The sequence below is a fragment of the Pseudoliparis swirei genome, chromosome 12 (assembly GCF_029220125.1).
Source record: "Pseudoliparis swirei isolate HS2019 ecotype Mariana Trench chromosome 12, NWPU_hadal_v1, whole genome shotgun sequence".
Taxonomy (NCBI): Eukaryota; Metazoa; Chordata; class Actinopteri; order Perciformes; family Liparidae; genus Pseudoliparis; species Pseudoliparis swirei.
In genome coordinates this window covers 13,727,218-13,744,720 of record NC_079399.1, presented here as the reverse complement: position 1 = coordinate 13,744,720, position 17,503 = coordinate 13,727,218, and the positions used below count along the sequence as shown (strand labels likewise).

At 42.7% G+C, this 17,503-nt stretch overlaps 3 protein-coding genes across 5 annotated transcripts in view; 2 read left to right on the top strand and 1 right to left on the bottom strand.

Annotated features, from left to right (window-relative positions):
- map3k5 (mitogen-activated protein kinase kinase kinase 5) overlaps positions 1-5,372 on the top strand; it is a 67,365-nt gene extending 61,993 nt beyond the window's left edge. Inside the window, exons 25-30 of the mRNA XM_056428992.1 lie at positions 210-315; positions 1,150-1,378; positions 1,502-1,614; positions 2,576-2,697; positions 2,966-3,042; positions 4,224-5,372. Of these exons, the coding sequence (XP_056284967.1) occupies positions 210-315; positions 1,150-1,378; positions 1,502-1,614; positions 2,576-2,697; positions 2,966-3,042; positions 4,224-4,284 (708 nt within the window). The 3' untranslated portion in view covers positions 4,285-5,372. The remainder of the gene's footprint in view (positions 1-209; positions 316-1,149; positions 1,379-1,501; positions 1,615-2,575; positions 2,698-2,965; positions 3,043-4,223) is intronic.
- Positions 5,373-5,453: 81 nt separating this feature from the next.
- On the top strand, positions 5,454-13,402 carry lrp11 (low density lipoprotein receptor-related protein 11). The gene is made up of 9 exons (XM_056428993.1): positions 5,454-6,884; positions 8,084-8,241; positions 9,160-9,301; positions 9,518-9,643; positions 9,742-9,930; positions 10,586-10,753; positions 10,856-10,912; positions 10,997-11,089; positions 11,181-13,402. The coding sequence occupies exons 1-9, from the start codon at positions 6,332-6,334 to the stop codon at positions 11,333-11,335; spliced, it is 1,641 nt and encodes a 546-aa protein (XP_056284968.1). The 5' UTR covers positions 5,454-6,331; the 3' UTR covers positions 11,336-13,402.
- Positions 12,496-17,118, bottom strand: pcmt (protein-L-isoaspartate (D-aspartate) O-methyltransferase). 3 transcript variants are annotated; one of them, XR_008833431.1, is made up of 8 exons: positions 16,828-17,118; positions 15,461-15,565; positions 15,337-15,368; positions 15,139-15,243; positions 14,854-14,974; positions 14,197-14,282; positions 13,669-14,062; positions 12,496-13,400 (listed from the first exon to the last, which is right to left on the bottom strand). XR_008833431.1 is itself a non-coding variant. In XM_056428997.1 (8 exons), exons 1-7 carry the CDS (start codon positions 17,006-17,008, stop codon positions 13,883-13,885), a joined length of 810 nt encoding a protein of 269 aa, XP_056284972.1. In that variant the 5' UTR covers positions 17,009-17,118; the 3' UTR covers positions 12,496-13,400; positions 13,838-13,882. The 3 variants fall into 3 exon arrangements, 2 of the variants coding, with proteins under 2 accessions (XP_056284972.1, XP_056284970.1); XM_056428997.1 differs by having other exon boundaries at positions 13,838-14,062; XM_056428995.1 differs by having other exon boundaries at positions 13,893-14,062.
- Between the last annotated feature and the right edge of the window lie 385 nt (positions 17,119-17,503).

Genomic DNA, 17,503 nt, shown 5'->3' with positions numbered 1-17,503 from the left:
TTTTAACGCCCCAGAGTGCAGGATGAGTCCCCTAATTCCTTTTAAACAGGGATTTGATGGGGACTTGAACATAGAAATACTTTGATCCTGAGTTGTTGACGTATTTTAACAAAAAATAAATGAACAATTGAAACTGGGAAAATATATACACCATAACAAAATGAAATGTCTTCACGCGAACAATGCAGTATTTTTCGTTACGTCTTCAGGTCAACAAAGTGCTACGAAACCACAACATCAAGCCTCACTGGATGTTCGCTCTGGACAACATCATTCGCAAAGCTGTGCAGACCGCCATCACCATCCTGGTTCCAGGTACCAGAGCGCCTCTTAATAAGTTATCACTGGTCGGTCGGCGAAGCTCCGCCGGCCCGATCACTGTGGAGGGAGATCCTCCTGGATGTGATCGCAGCTCATTTTGGAAGCTGGGGATGTTCTGTGATGACAACCCACATGAGCTCAATGGAGTAGCATCTGTTACTGTGGCTCAGAAGCAGCAAAAGGAGGACGAGCAGCAGCTGTGGAGCTCGACCGATGGCAGTTTGTGTGTTTGTGCAGGAGCTCACGCAATAAAATGTGATCACAAGAATTAAACCAAACAATACATCTCAGCCCCATACATTGATGTTAGATTGTTCATTTCATTGTGCGTGGCTTGTTTGTCATCAAACTAAACAAAAGACCATCATGGGTTTATTAAAGGCACCCATACTAGTTTATTTCTGATTGGAAGCTGAAATATATTTGAATAATTGTTTTGTGTGTTTGTACTCGATGATAACATTATCATAGCTAACGAATAAAAGTATGCAGTGTCAGTGCAGCATTAAGATTATTTTGCAATGTGATGAAATATTCACCACAAATTGCTTGTTTTGATTGAGCAACTCTTCACATTTGAGAAGCTGAAACCAGCGGATGATTGTAACTTTAACTTAAGATAACCTAACAATTAGTGAATCTAAATTGATCTTTTTGTTGATTGACGAGATAATGAACTTTAAGATTTTCATTTCTAACCCTATGATTAAATCATATGTATACATACCTGTCTGTCTGGACTCTGGATCTCAATGTAACGTCGGGATCAATGGCGCTTTCATTTCTATAACCCGACCCGTCAAAGTCCGGTCCCGTGTCTGTGTTCAGAGCTGATGCCTCACTTCAGCCTGGCCTCAGAGAGCGACCCGGCCGAGCAGGAGGACGACGCCGAGAGAAGCTCCACCCACCAGAGCCGGGTGCCTCCTGCCGCCGCCAACGACGACACCGTGGTCACCTCGGGGGTCAGCACGCTCAACTCCACCGTGTCACACGAGTCCCATAACGCACAGCGCTCTGTGAGCCTGGAGCTGGGGCGGATGAAGCTGGAGACCAACAGGTATTAGACGTGTTTATCGGCCACAGGGACTTTCTTTTCTGACGGCTTTCATGTATTTTTATGAAGTCATTTCATTTGTCTAATTTATGTTGTGATTCCTCTCTGCGACTTGTTTGACTCCAGGCTGATGGAGCAGCTGCTGGAGAAGGAGAGAGAGTACCAGGCCATCCTGCAACAGGTGCTGCAAGAGAGAGAGACGGAGATCCGATTACTGAGGCTGCGATCTGAGCCCGCAGGTGTGGACTTCAGTCCGATTTACCTTTTCACACTTGACCGTGTGCGACTACTGCCAGTCCGCCGTAACCTTTCTCAAGCAACTGTGGCTCATGGAGGCGACTCCTCTGTCGTCAAAACACCGTCACTGAACAGTGAAGAGAAACATCCAATGGTCTGAGGCTTGGTTCCAGCTCACTGAGTCGTTCATACAAGTCGTGACATGAACAATGCCCATGACCGGAGCGTTCCCATCAACTCCTGGAGGTGCAAACTATTTGACTTCCAGAATGAAAACATGTATTACACAGCCTGCATTACCAATGTGTTGTTACTGCTTCATCTGGAGGTGATTATCTCGATCCTTTGTAGATGGAAAAACTCCTTCTGCAAACATTGTGTCGTTCTTTTGAGAGGCACCGTTTTTTGCAAAGTGAAGTCAAGCTGGAAAATCCCAATTTGAGAATACTACAAATTTGATAGCGATATATCAGCCAATAAACAATTTACTTGCACTACCTGTGTTGTTGCTACTACTGCATTATGAAAAGTAAATTACACTGGAAAGTAGTAATAGCGACAGTTGATGGCTAACAATGAAGGTCAAGGGCATTTTGACATGTATTGCTGCAGTTTACTGCAATATATTTCTGCACATCTGCCAGCAAACTGTAGAAATATAGTTGGGAAATATTTGTATTACTCACCTGCAAAGTGTTAGTCTACCTTAAATTGCATTGGGAAAAGAACGAGACTCAGGTTAGTTACAGTCTAAATGAACTACAATAACATACCTGCTCCTGGCATGTTGACCGACAAGTGTTGCTATAAAAGACAGCTTTAAAGTTGAAGCTTAGAATAAGTGAACTATCCTCATAATTTGGTTATTTTGATGCTGCAGAACACCGTTGTTTTCCTCTGCACATGTTGCATGAACGGGTCCAGTGTGTCTGAAGGAGTCTGTTCCCTATATTCTTCCGGCAGACGTCCCCTCAGCATCCGGCGTCCCCGAGGGAACGAGGAGTCCACCGGCGGAGAGGCGTGAAGACTCCGATATGACCAGCTGGCTACGACTCTACGGCGCTGACCAGGACTGCGTAGAGCGAGTGAGTCCCCGCTTGTACTCTGGAGACGGACGTTGGTTACAGCGGCAAATTATACGGAGCAATCCTCTAGAAACTACAGATGCTGTTTGTCGTTCTGTGATGTTTTTACAACTATGTTGCCGAGTGGTTTGCAACTAGATTAAGCGATGACATACAAAATGGTATAAAGCATCGTACAGTTACAAAGAACAGAAGGTGAGCTCAGGGTTACATCTTCTTGTCACTGTTTGTACCCTGCGCTCTCATTTCATGCACCTTGTTTCTCCAGATACTGAACGAGGAGTACACGTTGAACAACATCCTCCACGATGTAACACGAGACGATCTGAAGAGTTTAAGACTGAGGTAGTTTTTTTTGTTTTGTTATGTCTGTTCACAGTTTCACTTCTGTATTCACTAAAGAAACATGCTGACACTCGCATCTGAAACACACCGCAGCTTTCCAAACGGCAGAAACAGTCGTGTTTGTTGCATAATGGAGTTTGTGTTGATGTAATGTTCCCGGTCCTTACTGTAAGGTTTGCATTCGGGCAACTCGGCGCAGTACTCTACGGTGTCCATATTTTAAACATGTTTATTAGCGAGCTACTACTACTCCAGTCTCCATCTCCTTTTTATACTTCTTTCATTTGTAGCTGTACACCGGCTCGAATTTTTTCATGTTCACGTAAGAGTGAAACATTTAAAAAACAATAATTTATGAAAGCATCAATGCATGTTTAGGATTTGTACATTTGTGCATGTGGTTGTATGTATGAAAAAAGACAAAATGTTGTATCTCCAGATTTTGAAAACTCTTAAAAAGGAATGGATTCAGTTTCCTTAAAAACAAGTTTTTAGAAAGTATTCAAAATTATGATCTTGTCTGCTGTAGGCAATAATGTTTTTGTATCTGGTTATGATCTGCCGGGAGAAATCTGGCACTTAAAAGTTACAAGTGAGGCCAGTGGATTATGTGAACAGAGGCTGTTAAATCCTTTTATTGTTGTGACCTAATACATCGCTACTAAAACGTAAATTAACTTGAATTAATTAAATTGATCGATACATTATCTGCTGCTAATCTGGGCCAGTTTGCATTAATTTCATCATAATAATTATATGGGAATTATTGTTTTATACTGTGGGGAAGTACTGAAAAAATGTGATTTAAGTAATTATTATTGTATCAACTACTGCTTTCATACTTTGGCCAATTTGTGTGTGAAACAGGGTTAAATTACATTCTCTGTGATATTAAAAAGGTCTCAAGTCTTTAATGTAACCCCTGTTCTCTGTATTTTGTAAAAACCGTGCTTCTTTAATGGACAGATAAGTATGTGCACGTACATGTACGGTCAGGGAAGTGCGTTCTGACTCTCAGGACAAGAAAAACTTGTCAAATGCATTATAAATATATGTAATGGGAAACTATAGACCGCCAAAGATTGATTATTGAAAAGCTGAGTTATAGGCATGCAGTGTAAATTCTGTTGGTTACATTTAAGCACATTTATGTTGTTTCTCTTCTCTCCGTGTCCTGTCAGAGGCGGGATCCTGTGCAAACTATGGAAGGCCATCACAGACTACAGGCAGAAGCCGACCTGAGGCCTTAAGTGGCAACAACCACTCAGAAAAGCCCGGACCTCTGCCCCAACAACTCAGTATTCTCCTCTTTACCTCAGTATTTATAAGATCAAGAATTTTAGGAGAAGAACCTGTGTTTGCTGTGTGCACAGAGCAGCTTTCCACTCACACTCAGAATATTTTAATAGTTTTGGGGTTAAAAAATGTCCCTTTGAAAGCAACAATTACTAAGAAGTGCCACTAGTTTTGCTATCCCTGACATTACACCGTTTTTTTTTTTACTGGTGCGTAAAAAATGACAATTGGTATGAAAATCTATTGTTAAAATATTGAAAACTGTCAAAACATTGTTCTCCTGTCTTTACAATATGTAATGTTTACAAAACTAGAGACTGATCGTTTTCTAATACAAGCCTGAGATACAAAATACTACATTCAAAACCATCTGAGCTAATGTTTTTTTATCATAGGCATCTTATCACTACTTTTATTTAAGTGTGTTTTTATTTAATTGTTTTGGTAATCTGAAGGACGTCCATGCATGCCCCATTTTTCTTTATTTTCTTTTAGTATTGTATCTGTACCCTTATTTAAATAGTTTTTATCACATTTCTTTTTATAATACAAATCTACATTTTTATTTTTCATAAATGTATAAATATTGCGTTATAGAATTATATGTGAACAACCTTTATGTACTTTAAAAACGCATTGATAAACATAGTTAGATCTCCATGAGGATTCGACCGCGTCTAATGAACACGTGAAAAATGAATTGTATAGTATTGTATTTTCTAGTGTCAAAAATCATAGGATATATAATATTCAGTAAAGTAATTTATATTACATACAATAATTTGCTCTGTTTTCTTTCTTTTTGTACACTGACACAATTGTGCTTATCTTGCTTGTGTAGATATAATCAGCAATCAGATGTTTGTTGTATTCGATATGTCGTGTGAAAAAGCCTTGACCTTTTTTATTTTAAAAATATGATGTCAGAAATGGGGAACATAATCATGAGCAGTGTGTCTGTTTTGTTGCATATTTGAAATGATTCTCGATATTTGTGTCATATTAAAAACAAAATATTGAAACTGTGAAAGAAATGTGTTGTAATATTATGTTTGTAGAAATAGAATAGGTTGTTAAATGCAATGGTTTCTCTTTTCTCATGTATAAAAGTTACAGCTTTATATACATACATTCTATAAAACCTCATATTTACAATTGTCAAAGTATTTATACTGTTATCCGTAGGCATTTAAATCCATTTTAGTTTGCTATAAAATAGCTTCTTTTCTTCCTTCAAAATAAAATAAAAAATGGCATCACCTTTAGTAAATGCCAAACACAAATACATGCACAAATACAGTATGAGGCACAACACAAATTAATTATACCTAAAAAAGGGTGTGTCATGTCAAAAGTAACACCCAATATACTGACTAAAAAAGGTGCATAATCTCAAAATACAATGAACAATTTGTCGTAGTTTTTACATTGTTTTACTCCACAAAATCTCAGAAAAAACAATGTAGCTTTTACATGTTATCTTAAGTAATCTCATAGGCAATTCAAGATGCTATACAGGATGATACATCTGTTTAAATCCAGTTTAAATTCAGATGCAGGCAGACAAAAGCCTCAGTATATTACAATTTTAAATAAACTGAACACAAACTATTGGAAAGCTAGAATAATATAAAACATGTCTCCTTGTTGTGTTGTTCAGAAAGCAAACACCTGTAAAGTAGAGCGAGGTGGGGGTGTAAACAGAGCCGCAGGTGTGTCCTCTCGCCATATGTATCCATCACTGTGACGTCAGTGGGTTCAGTCTCGCGGCCGTCTTTCCCTCCTCACCATGACAACGACGGATTTCTAGCATCGTCAGACATCAAACGGTCCGCCGCTCCGCTCCCGGAAGAGAGACGCGCGCCCTGCAGCACACCGCGTTGTACACACGACTACCGGGGGCACGGTTCATGTAGGAAGGCCGTGTTGTTTCCCGGTGTGGTCACGCCGCAGGTCGAGGAGGAGGGAGACGTCCTCTCTGCGTGTGAACAACATGGCTCTCTTCGAGCATCCCCGGCTGCTGCTCGCCTGCGCCGCGCTGCTGGCCGCCGTCCGACGCGGCGACGCCCGCTCTTTGCCCATCTCGGATCTGAAATCCCAAATATCGGGCGTCGAGGAGCTCCTGGAGGAATTTCGCAAGCAGCTGCAGCAGGACCAGCCGCATCGGGCGGCCGACGCGATGGACTCGTGTGTGGGCGACTTCAACGCCGTCGGGGAGCGCATCATCCGGACCAAGGCCTCCATCGAGCAAGGGGCCACGTTCCTGTTGGCCCCGGACGGGGTGTACACCTGGAGGGACTGTGTGCACGCGTGCTGCTCGCAGCCCCACTGCACCGTGGCGGTGGTGCAGCGGGACCTCCGGCAGCCCGGGGACAGCCTCAGCTGCTACCTGTTCAACTGCACCTACCGGGGCAGCAGCGTGTGCTCCTTCGCGCCGCAGCAGGGCTTCGCCACGTACAGCCGGATGCCCAACGCCACGCAGGGGCCACATCCCGCCTCACCCGGGGGCCCCGGGGAAGGACGTCCCGATGAGGAGGCTGCACAAGGTGGGGTATCGGTCCATGTGATTGATCAGGATTTAGAATCGATGGTGTTGATATTACAATCCTGCAGGGCCCTTTGTTACAGTTCACTGACCCGTAGTGCATGTCGAGCTGGTAATAGTGTAGTTATATGGACTACACGTCAATATGCTTATTATAGGTAACATGTCACCCATTAAAGCTTAAATACTAGTCGTAAAACACTAATGATGAAATTATAATGAAACTGAGAAAGGAGCACAATATAATTAGTATAAAGTAGTATTAGTATTATTATTTAGTATTGTTATTGTGTTTCTGGTTTTTTAAAATCTTTTATTTGTAGGCCTAATGCTCTAATGTGCACCCGCTGCTGTGATCAGGAAAGTTCCCCACTTATCTTATCTTATAAAGTAGTTTTTTTTCCTTCTTTTTTTCCTTCACATAGAAATATGCTGATAATGTTGTAAAAAGAAACATAGCATTATCTAATGATTTATAATGTGGTACTTTTAGGAATGATATAATGTAGGATGTGTGTAATTGGAAAGCTTTTACATATTCACTCGTTTGTATCTATAGAACAGAAATGAGCCCTCCGAAGGACTTTGTGCTTATTTTTCTTTAAGGGTTGGGCAACGTTTGGTTTATCTCACTTTATTGTGGTAAATAAAACTGCAGACTCAGTTTATTCTCTCTGGTAGGTAAGATAATCATATTGGAGAGAACAGTCACTCGCAACTGCTGCTATAATCTTCATAAAGCAGGCGGGCTGGGTTAATGTTTAGGACACGGAGAACAGCAACAGGTGTGTTTACGATAATAGTTATCTTATTCATTTACTTTAATAATAAGTATGCTTCCACACTGAAATGACTCGTCAGCTGATAAAATATTGTTTAAGTAAAGTTAAAAATAACACATTATTTAATTTTAGCTTTTTTTCAAAATGAGGATTTGGTATCTAAGTTGTATCATTTTTAACCTAATACAATTGGGTTTTGAATTATTTAGACCAAACTCACTGGCATATATAAAAACAATGATATATTCAAATGCACCCCCATAATCTTCTTAATGCAATACAGTTCTGATAACATGCTAGTGAATAAGAGTGAATAAGAGTGAATGTGCATGTTGCACAAACAAAGGAAGAGTACCATTTAAATAAAGTAGCACATCCTCTATATTATCCTGTTGTTGTTTTTCCGTTGATGTTGCAGATGTGGACGAGCCTCCTCGCAGTGACGCTGGACAGGATGTGGTCATCCAGCTGCCCACGGACTGGGCCGTCCTGGATGGACGGGACAGCGTGGACGACCATGGGATCGACCACTACGACTGGGCTCTCGTCAAGGGGGAGAGCGCCATCAACATGAAGGTCAGTGCACACGGTCGAGGCATCGCGACGTTAATCAGTTTAATGCGGTTTAATGTCGCGTTCGATTTGAGAATAAAAGCAAATGAAGAAAAGAGACGGACACTGCTCTATTGTTCTCTCTGCTCTCACGGATCAGATGATTCTAGCGTTTAAATTTGCAGTATGAAAAGTCCTGAATGGCTCTCGCAGACACCGGTGTCGAGTTGCTTGTTTGAATGAGTTAAGTCAACAGGCGGCTTGAGGCCAGAGCTCCACAATACCTGGCTGTACCAACAGAGATAAGAGCTTATTGCATGCCAACCGGCTCCAAGGACAGCGGCCTGCCCGCTGCCCGCGGCCTCGGAGGAAACATGCGCAGTGCAACGTGTCCACTGCACTTTACACTGCGGTGACCTGGGGTCAATGTTCATAAGAAATGAGTTATGCTGCAGTAAACTGTACAATCGAGACAGTGTTTTTTTTGGTCACACATATCGCTCCTGAAGTTTTCAAGATGGAGTGAGGAAGAGGAAAACATTCAGATGTTATTAATGTGTCCACTGTAGATTGTGTCCATCCCTTTAGCACCACATAATAATGTTTTATGGATGTATTGGATTTTATATGATTTGTTGATGAATGAAATGAAGTACTTTGATTTTTGAGGTATTTATCCATTGTCCATTGTTATTTGTCCATTTTCTGGACCGAGAATAACTTGTGGCACAAAAACAATATCTGCACGACTACAGATTGGTAGGGGCTTGTAAGAGGGAAAACATATATTTCTATGCGGTTATGCTTATCTAAATAAAAATATATATATGCTTGCATGTTTAAAAAAAGAGATACTTTCAAGGTCTTACAAGCTCTGAGGAAAAATCTCAATCCGTGCACATGTGATTAATTCAAATGCGATAATTTGTGTATGTGTTGAAGGCGACTCATCCGGGGCTGCTGAAGATCAGGGGACTCCAGGGGGGGGTCTACTCCTTCCAGATGACGGTCACTGACACATCGGGCCAGAAAAGCTCTGACAACGTCTCTGTCACCGTGCTGGCACCAAAACACCAGGCGGAAGGTGAAGTGATCAACAAAACATTTCTCTGTGTTATTGTTTCTCCAGGCTGTAGTTATTTCTCGAGAGGTGCATAAGTTTCAATGGGAGCACTAGTGATGCTACAACATTAATATATGGAGCACTTTCACCATCTTGAAATCATTTAAAAACTGTCTTTACGTGTTCCCAGTGCAAGTCTATGACAAGATGTATAAGTGTAACTTGTTGTGCCCCCAGTTTGTACAGGTCTCTGTTCAAAGTACCAGTTCAAATGTGATGACGGTTGCTGTATTGACATCACGTACGCCTGCGACGGGAAGCAGCACTGCCCAGACCGCTCCGATGAGATCTTCTGCCCAATCTGTAAGAAACCCTCGTTTTCGTTTTGGAATGGTGAAAATGAAGGAAAAACATAACCATAACCCGTCTTCATTCATGAGCTTTTTCTGTGATTTTGTTAGTTGACAGCAACAGGAAGTCAGTGATGCGCCCTGTCGATCGGCTCGTGGCCCCGCCAGAGGAGGCAGAGGACAGCTCCATGCTCCAGACTGAGGCCAGAAAGACCATTGAGAACATCGTATCGCCTCTGGACCGGAGCAAGGCCGCCCCTCCACAAAGCGCCGGGCAACAGGAGGCTTCGGCCAGTCAAGGTACGGTTGTGTTCATGTTGATTAAGACACCGGAATAAGTGTGTGTGATGCAAAACAGAGTGTTAGTTCCAAAGGGCTTTCTTTGACTTCAAAATATCTGCTTCACGATATGATCCTCTACTCGCTGTGTTGTTGGTGCTGTGCCCTTTTTGTTCTGAGTGTGTGTCTGGACAGCAGATGGAGGCCCTGTAGGCAGCCATCGAGTCATGGCACTGGGCTTTAAAATGCTGGCAGAGCCACAGGGCCACTCAGCACTCCCTGGGAACGCAGCTCTTTGCCTGCGTCTTCTCTGGGGATGGAACAAAGCCCCTCTGTCCCCGTCCGCCATCTGATCCCTGGATCGGGCTGCGGCGGTATTTCACGGCAGGCATAACATTCTCAGGAGTATTTTCTTCGTTTCACGAATGCTCAGTCTCATGTCTAAATGCTTCACCTCGCTAGGATGACACCTCGTTGTTTTTGGAGAAAGAGAGGACAGGTCAAGAGAAATGACCTCAGAAATACTTTGACCGTTGCTACTGGTTGGTTGTGCGTAGTGTTCTCTCCTCAGGCTGCAACTTCCCTTTCCCTGCGTATGAAGAAGTTGATTGAGTCTGACTTTCTCTCTCTCTCTTTCTCTCTCTCTCTCTCTCTCTCTCTCTCTGTGTTGCTGTAGATCCATGTGCTGCGGCTCCAGTTGTCGGACCGTGTAAAGGCACTTTCCCACGCTGGTACTATGACCAAAATGCAGGGGCATGCAAACAATTTCTATATGGTGGTTGCCAGGGCAACCATAACAACTTCCTCCAGGAAACTGACTGTGTCAGTGAATGTATACAAAAAAGTGAGAATCTGCGCCCTGTCCATATGAAAGAAAAAAATAATAATTTCTAATTGCAACAATATAAAACAATCTTCTATTTGTATTCATGGAAACATCGTTTAGGTCCAGCTTTCAGACCAGCGACTGTGACTCCTCCAATCACCGAAAAGACTGAGATAGGTAAAGACAGAGTGTAGTTCAATAAAACGTCATGGACCAGTAAGTGTTTCTAAATCTAAATTGTGTATGTACCTTTCTTGGAAGCTGTCCCAAAAGAATCCCAGAGCCAGGCAGAAAGCAATGCTCCTGTCTCCAAACCATTTCCAGGGATAGGAGGGCACCCGGTACCAGAGTCAGGTATAATTTTGGTTTGTTTGTACCTCCTGTTCTTTTGTTTATGTGTCATGTTCTTCCTAATTGTCTATATGGCCTCCGTTACCTCCCGAAGGTGCCATCCTTCCTCTGGCTCTCGGCCTGATCATCACTGCTCTGCTGCTGCTCATGATTGGCTGTCGTCTCAGAATGGTTGGACACAAGCTGAAGAAAGCCCGACCGCTCACCACAGAGGAGTCAGATTACCTCATCAACGGCATGTACCTGTAGCCAATCAGCCAGGAGATTTGAGAAAGAGGAACATGGGTGTCGTCGCCAGAGCCTGAGACGGAACTTTTGGAATTTGCACGCTGTGTTTCTTGCAGCCCACTGTCTGTCATTTGTCCTCATGTCCGGTTGGAAACACCCCGAGTCTTCGCTGTCTGAAAGTCATCACCCTGAACCCCGACTGGTACATCCGCTGCCTTTAAAGCCATCGACACACATTTAGATGCTTGTTAGTTCAGAATGTATGTTGTATGATTTTGAATCCATGATGGATGAATCGACATTTGATACTGAAATACTGCTGTCTACCTTACCCCAATGACTTCTGGGATACGTGCAGTAAAAGACACTATTTTGTCCCCTTTATTTAAATTTCATAAATGCAGGTTAACGTGATATCAAACATTATTATTTGCCCAAATAGAGCTGCAGAAACGTATGCTGTATTCTTTTGCCATTGGGTGGCACTAATGGGGCATGCTGTGCTGCACTTTACTTGAGTTAACTTAAATATAACACAACGCAGTGCCTGTTAAAGTGCACTTTTTGACTGATTAGGAATCAGTAACAAATTATTTTATTACATTTTTCAGAATCATATAAAGCCATAGAAAATTAGTAACCATGTGGCGTATCGACTATATTTGTGCACATGTATTCCCTCAAAGTGCTGTCTTACATGTGAGATATTAAAGTGTGTTAAATATTTAAAATAAACACTGGTTTAATCTGTTGACTAAATAATTTACAAAAATACAACTCATTTTAAATTTTAAACATTTTTAGCACATAATTAAATTACCGTTGAGGTCTTTAATTGTTTCTTTAGTAGTTTATATTCCACAATTACACACAAACTATATCTAGTTTTGATTTAAAGACTAGATTTTATATTTCTGTAATGGTGTACCTAGGCCGTCATATACGGGAACAATTTTACAAAAGTTTAATGAAAAAATGTAAGATCAACAGAGTATCTATTATTAGTAGTAAATAAAGTTTCTGGTTTATAGTCATAAATGCATTAGGGGGTGGGGTAGTGGACCCCCTAACCTCAGTATTTCTATTTCTTGTTCCAGCCCTCGCTGCACGACTTCATCATAAAATATATATCAAACACGAGGCCTGCACATGCAAAGGATTTGACCACAGGAAGGCAGAGAAAACCAGAAGCATCTCTTTATTTTCATGTGCCATTCCAGAATCTGTGACAGCCGAATATTATCCAAAACAAAAATGTGCTTTTTGATTTCAAGGAAACAGACATTCATTTGCTTTATAGTGTTGAAGTTTATTTTGGCGAAGCAGTGACCATCTCATTTTGTATCAGTCGCTGGAGGAGCCTGCGCTAATCGTGGATGACAAAAAGCACAGCCTTGTATGTGCGCGTGCATCGGTGGAGTTCATGCTCAGCTCTCGGCGCAGTGTGTGCACGATGATGCAACGCCTGCTTGTTCCATGTGTAGAATGACTTAACACAGCAAACAGGTTGTGTGGGTCAGCCAGTGTGTTGGGCGTGTTCCTAATACTGCTGACAAGGGGAAAGCTCATATGTTAGCAGAGAAGTCTACAGTTTGATGATCCACACACACACACACAGACGTAATTATTATTATCTGAATGATTGAGGCTTTCCTCGTTGTTGTCCAGCGTTCCTTTGACATTAAGCTTTGATGCTGCTGAAATGTAGTACTGTCGAAATTGCTGATTGCATTTCAAAATGGTGAAACCAACCAACCAGAAAAATAAAATAAATCAAACCCTAAAAATCCTGCATCTAAAAAGAACACACAGCCAAAAAAAAAGATGCAGGCCTGAAAATATAAACTAAATGTCCTCTCCGATATATATATATATTTCTGTGCGGAGCTTCAACAGTGTCTCTCCCGGCCCTTCCAGGCCGTCATCAATGTGCTACTCGAGTCCATCGCTAGACTGAAACAAAAAGAGCATGTTTTGTTACGCTGTGAACAAAATGTCATGGGCTGTTCAACCCCGTCCAAGTCCTCTCCCGCTTCAAACTTCAAAAAGGTGGGCTGTGGACCGTCTTCCTCTTCAGAGTTCATCCCTGTGACAAACAGAAGTCAAACGTTAGGAAGGGCCAGAACCAGAAGAGCAAGAAAGAAGCGTGCAGACACGAGGTCAAGAGTTCAAATCACATGCAAAATGTTACGGTCACGGTAAAATGCAAAACAGTCAGTTTGTTTTTGTGTCTACATCTCAAAGAGCAGAAGATCCAAACAAAATAATCACAGAGTTTGGTCTTAGTGTGTAATGAGCAGCCAAATTGACGAAGCAGTCATGCTCTCGTTTCAGTTTCTCTCGTGCTTGGTTACCTAAAAACCACTTTAAATCCATTAGTCAGGCTTGGAACTGTGGCGTTAAAAAAACAACGTTGGGAGGAGATGTGCAGCTCGTGGTGATGGTATGGAAGAAGCCAAACATGTCAACAAGCAGCAAAACGCAGCCTCTTCCCGTTGCCTGCTCCAAGCCACACCATTTCACCTTTGCCACCGTGAGAAGGAGAGAGTGAGGAGGGGGAGAAAGAAGTCACTTCCACCTGGACCACTGCTTGTCTCGGTCTGTTAAAGGCACATAAATCACTCCCATCAGGGGCTTCATCTTGGTGCTGCCGTCCTCCAGCTTGTCGTACTGCTCCAGCATCTGGTTTCCTCCCGCCGGGCCGACGGGCAGAATCAGCCGGCCGCCGGGCTTCAACTGGTCCAGGAGCTAGGCGAGAGAGAGAGGGAGAGAGAGAGGGAGAGAGACGAGGCACACGCTAATTCAAACCATTTTTTAAACACACATCGTTTTAGCATTGCTATTGATTTATTGTTTTGAATTGTAAGTATTCAGAGACTCACAGCTTGGGGGACACTGGGTGCTGCTGCGCCCACGTGAATGGCATCATAAGGCGCTTCCTCAGTGAAGCCCATCCGCCCGTCTCCCACTGAAACACAGTTTCATTTGTTATGTTTTACTTTTTATTTTGATTCGAGTTATTGGCTTTTGTATCATTAGTTTATTGAAACTTTGTGCCATTACTTACAGATTAAAATTTAAAAATCAAGGTAAATACAGTTTGTTTGGCAGCATGCAGGAGATATTTGGTAGTTTCACACAAGTAATGACAGACAGTGAAAACAAATATTGTATTTATTTTGTAAAATGACTAAATTCAATCACACGGGTAAAATAAAAATACCTTTATGACTGGACCTAAAGTAAACCCACGTTCGCCGAGCCACACTAACAATCTACCAGCACATCGTAGTTACGTTTGTATTTATATACTGTATAACAAAACGAAGACGAGTGTCGTTGACTGCCTACTTTTATTAATTGCCTGGTTGCATCAGCACGGACATCCTCCTGAAAGGAGGTACTCGATGCTCAATTATTTAGAGCTGCATGACCGCATCACACTGTGCTTAAAGTTAAAAGTGGTTCTACTCGGATAAGTTCCAGAAAAAGACAAAAACAACTCAAAGACTGTAGCTCTTCATCAAAAGTCGTCTTACCTAATAGCGTGACTCTGCCCGATGTTATCAAACTGGGGTCATCTTTATTTACGTTGGTGACCGATTCATCCACCAGCTCTTTCATATGATCGATACCTATAACTTTCCCTTTAGCTCCAACCTGTAAAGCACAGAGGGAGCAATGGTGCTCAGTGCATACAACAGCATCACAACATTAAACCAGGTTCCACCTCATTGTATGTTGACTGACAAGCTAATTCATCTGCTCTAAATCTTTCGGAATGCCACCAAAGATAAACGTGTTGACCGCCATGCGCGGCTCACCATTCGTGCAAAGCAAGCAGACAGGATGCCGCTGCCGGAGCCGACGTCCAAAGCCTTGGCTCCCTCGTACAGCTGGTCGTGGAGGAGCTCCAGGGCGTAGGCGTGCTGGGCGGAAGGGAAACAAGCTTTACAAACAAAGCCATTTACGCTTGTGATTCATGAGACGCAGAAAAGACTGAGAGTGTTTGGAAGATGTACCATGTGTGGGGCGCTGATGGTCGCTTGATAGCCTTTTGGTGAAAGAGAGATTTGGTTAGTTCCTCCCTTTGATGTCAGGCTGCATTGAGAGTCCCGGCGATGCACGAATGACGAGCAGACGTACCTATCGACTGTGGCGAGTCCATGTACGGATTACACCTGGAGAAATGGCCTCGGTCCGTGGCCAGCATGACTTCATAGACCTTGTCGGACTTAATGATTCCATTTTCTGGGGATGCAAAAGAGTTTGTGTCACTGTGTATTATGGTGGGGGAAATTCCTACCAGGTAGGAATATTACATCATCTTGCAGCAGATGCAAATGTAAATTCATAGATTTTAATGAACACGCCGGCAAGGAAAAAGAAAATTCTGGGATTTTAGGAATTAAGCACTAATTACAACTACTAAGTGTTACCTTTGGAGTGTGTGATATCACACTGATTTGTAAACAATCAGGGTTGCTGATTTTCGTTAAACAAATGGCGCAGGGCTGACTACACAAACTGTTGCAATGATCTGCGAAGTACACAGAATATAAAAAGGTAGACACTTCATTTTTAAACTGGAATCGCACACTTGGGTCTGCAGCACCATCATGTTGAATATCATTTCAACACATACAATTGATCATGTGCGAAGAGCTTGCGTGTGTTGGCCAACAACGACTGGACCACCCAATGCACTGCCATCTGACTGCAGAATTAAACATGTGTCACTGAAGGCATCGCTCGTGGTGGACTCGGCACAGGGGGTTACTGTTCGGGGCTCACAGTTGTCCGCGTCGCTCACGTCGAGGGGAATGATAAGGCGATAGGCAGGTGTTACGGTTTAAGAAGTGACCGTGTTAATTGGCGACTTTGAACCGAACGCGTCCGTTGTTGTCGTAGTCACATACTGCTGTTGAAAATAGGAAGAGAACCCGTAGCTGCCATCGTGAATGCCGCATTGATTCATTTGTATAGTATATATTATTATGCATATGAGAGGATTTGACACTATTAAAAAATAAACCATGCAGGCATTCACGAGGACAGCTATACGTGTTCTCGACCCTTTTTTTCGAACGGCCGTTGTAACGACGACAAGTCGCCAGCTAACAGGGTCGCCTGTTAAACCGTAACACAAGGCACTTTGCAGCGCTGCTATGGCTAGCTACAGCGTCCCAAATGACGCACATAGCGCTAGTGTGCTAAACTAGCCCCGGAACACAACAACTGAAACGGTGTTTCTTTTATTGTTCATTCATTATAATGTGTCTGCAGCGACGGGAGACATGCATGGCGCGAACGTGATTTGGGAAAGGGGTGGAGAGAGCGAGAGAGAGAGAGAACACGAGGTCAGCAACAGCATAGCTTAGCAGCCAGCTAGCCGACGCGCCGCTCCTCCTGCGAGGTAAAGCTCAAGCCTCAAAGCTAAAACACGGTTTCGGGCGACGTGTCTGCGGAGGCGTCGCTGCTACCGCCGTAAAAACACACACATTAGGACTTACTGCGGAGGTTGTTAACAAGCTCTGCGTGGCTGGTTCCTCCAGATTTCCAGGCCATTATTAAGCACACTTTGCGTAGTAAGTAGACAGCAGCTGTCAGTGCCGCGCCTGCGCCAACTGTTCGTCCGAGGAAGCTGGCAACCTCCAGAGCAGACGGCTTAGCGGCGGAGACGTCACGAGACATCCGAGAACACACACCTGAGGCAGAACTGGGACATTTTTGTTAAATAAAATAATTAATCTTTTTAATTTTAATACTAGACCCAGCTAGGAGCACAGGAAAAAGGCCACATCGCTCACTCAGTGTGTATAATCAGATTTACCGCAGTACCACATTTTGGCCCATAGGTGGTGGGCAACACTTGTTAAAGTATGTTATTTACTTATTTTTGAGCACATGAAATATGTACGAAACAAGTAGTATTTTGTTGTTGATGATCAAATAGAAAATGAAATGGAGAGAGAGAAAAAGAGATGTATAGATGTGTACCATTTAAACTCAAGAGAAACATATTATAATTAAGTAACAAAAGGGAAAAACAGACAGCACAACAAGCAAGCGTTTTAGAATAGTTGGCAAACGTATAAATGAACACCATGAAACCAGCCTTTACACTTCGAGGTGATATTTACCCAAAATAATCACAAAATTGATTTTACAGCCAAGTTGTGCATAACA

Excerpts from the sequence above, each read along its gene's own strand:
- lrp11 (XM_056428993.1), top strand. The coding sequence starts at position 6,332 with ATGGCTCTCTTCGAGCATCCCCGGCTGCTGCTCGCCTGCGCCGCGCTG. Across the intron at positions 6,885-8,083 it reads CGATGAGGAGGCTGCACAAG|ATGTGGACGAGCCTCCTCGC; the intron begins GTGGGGTATCGG and ends TTGATGTTGCAG. Across the intron at positions 10,913-10,996 it reads CACCGAAAAGACTGAGATAG|CTGTCCCAAAAGAATCCCAG; the intron begins GTAAAGACAGAG and ends CTTTCTTGGAAG.
- pcmt (XM_056428995.1), bottom strand. The coding sequence starts at position 17,008 with ATGTCTCGTGACGTCTCCGCCGCTAAGCCGTCTGCTCTGGAGGTTGCC. Across the intron at positions 15,369-15,460 it reads GGACTCGCCACAGTCGATAG|GCTATCAAGCGACCATCAGC; the intron begins GTACGTCTGCTC and ends TTTCACCAAAAG. Across the intron at positions 14,975-15,138 it reads CTGCTTGCTTTGCACGAATG|GTTGGAGCTAAAGGGAAAGT; the intron begins GTGAGCCGCGCA and ends TGTGCTTTACAG.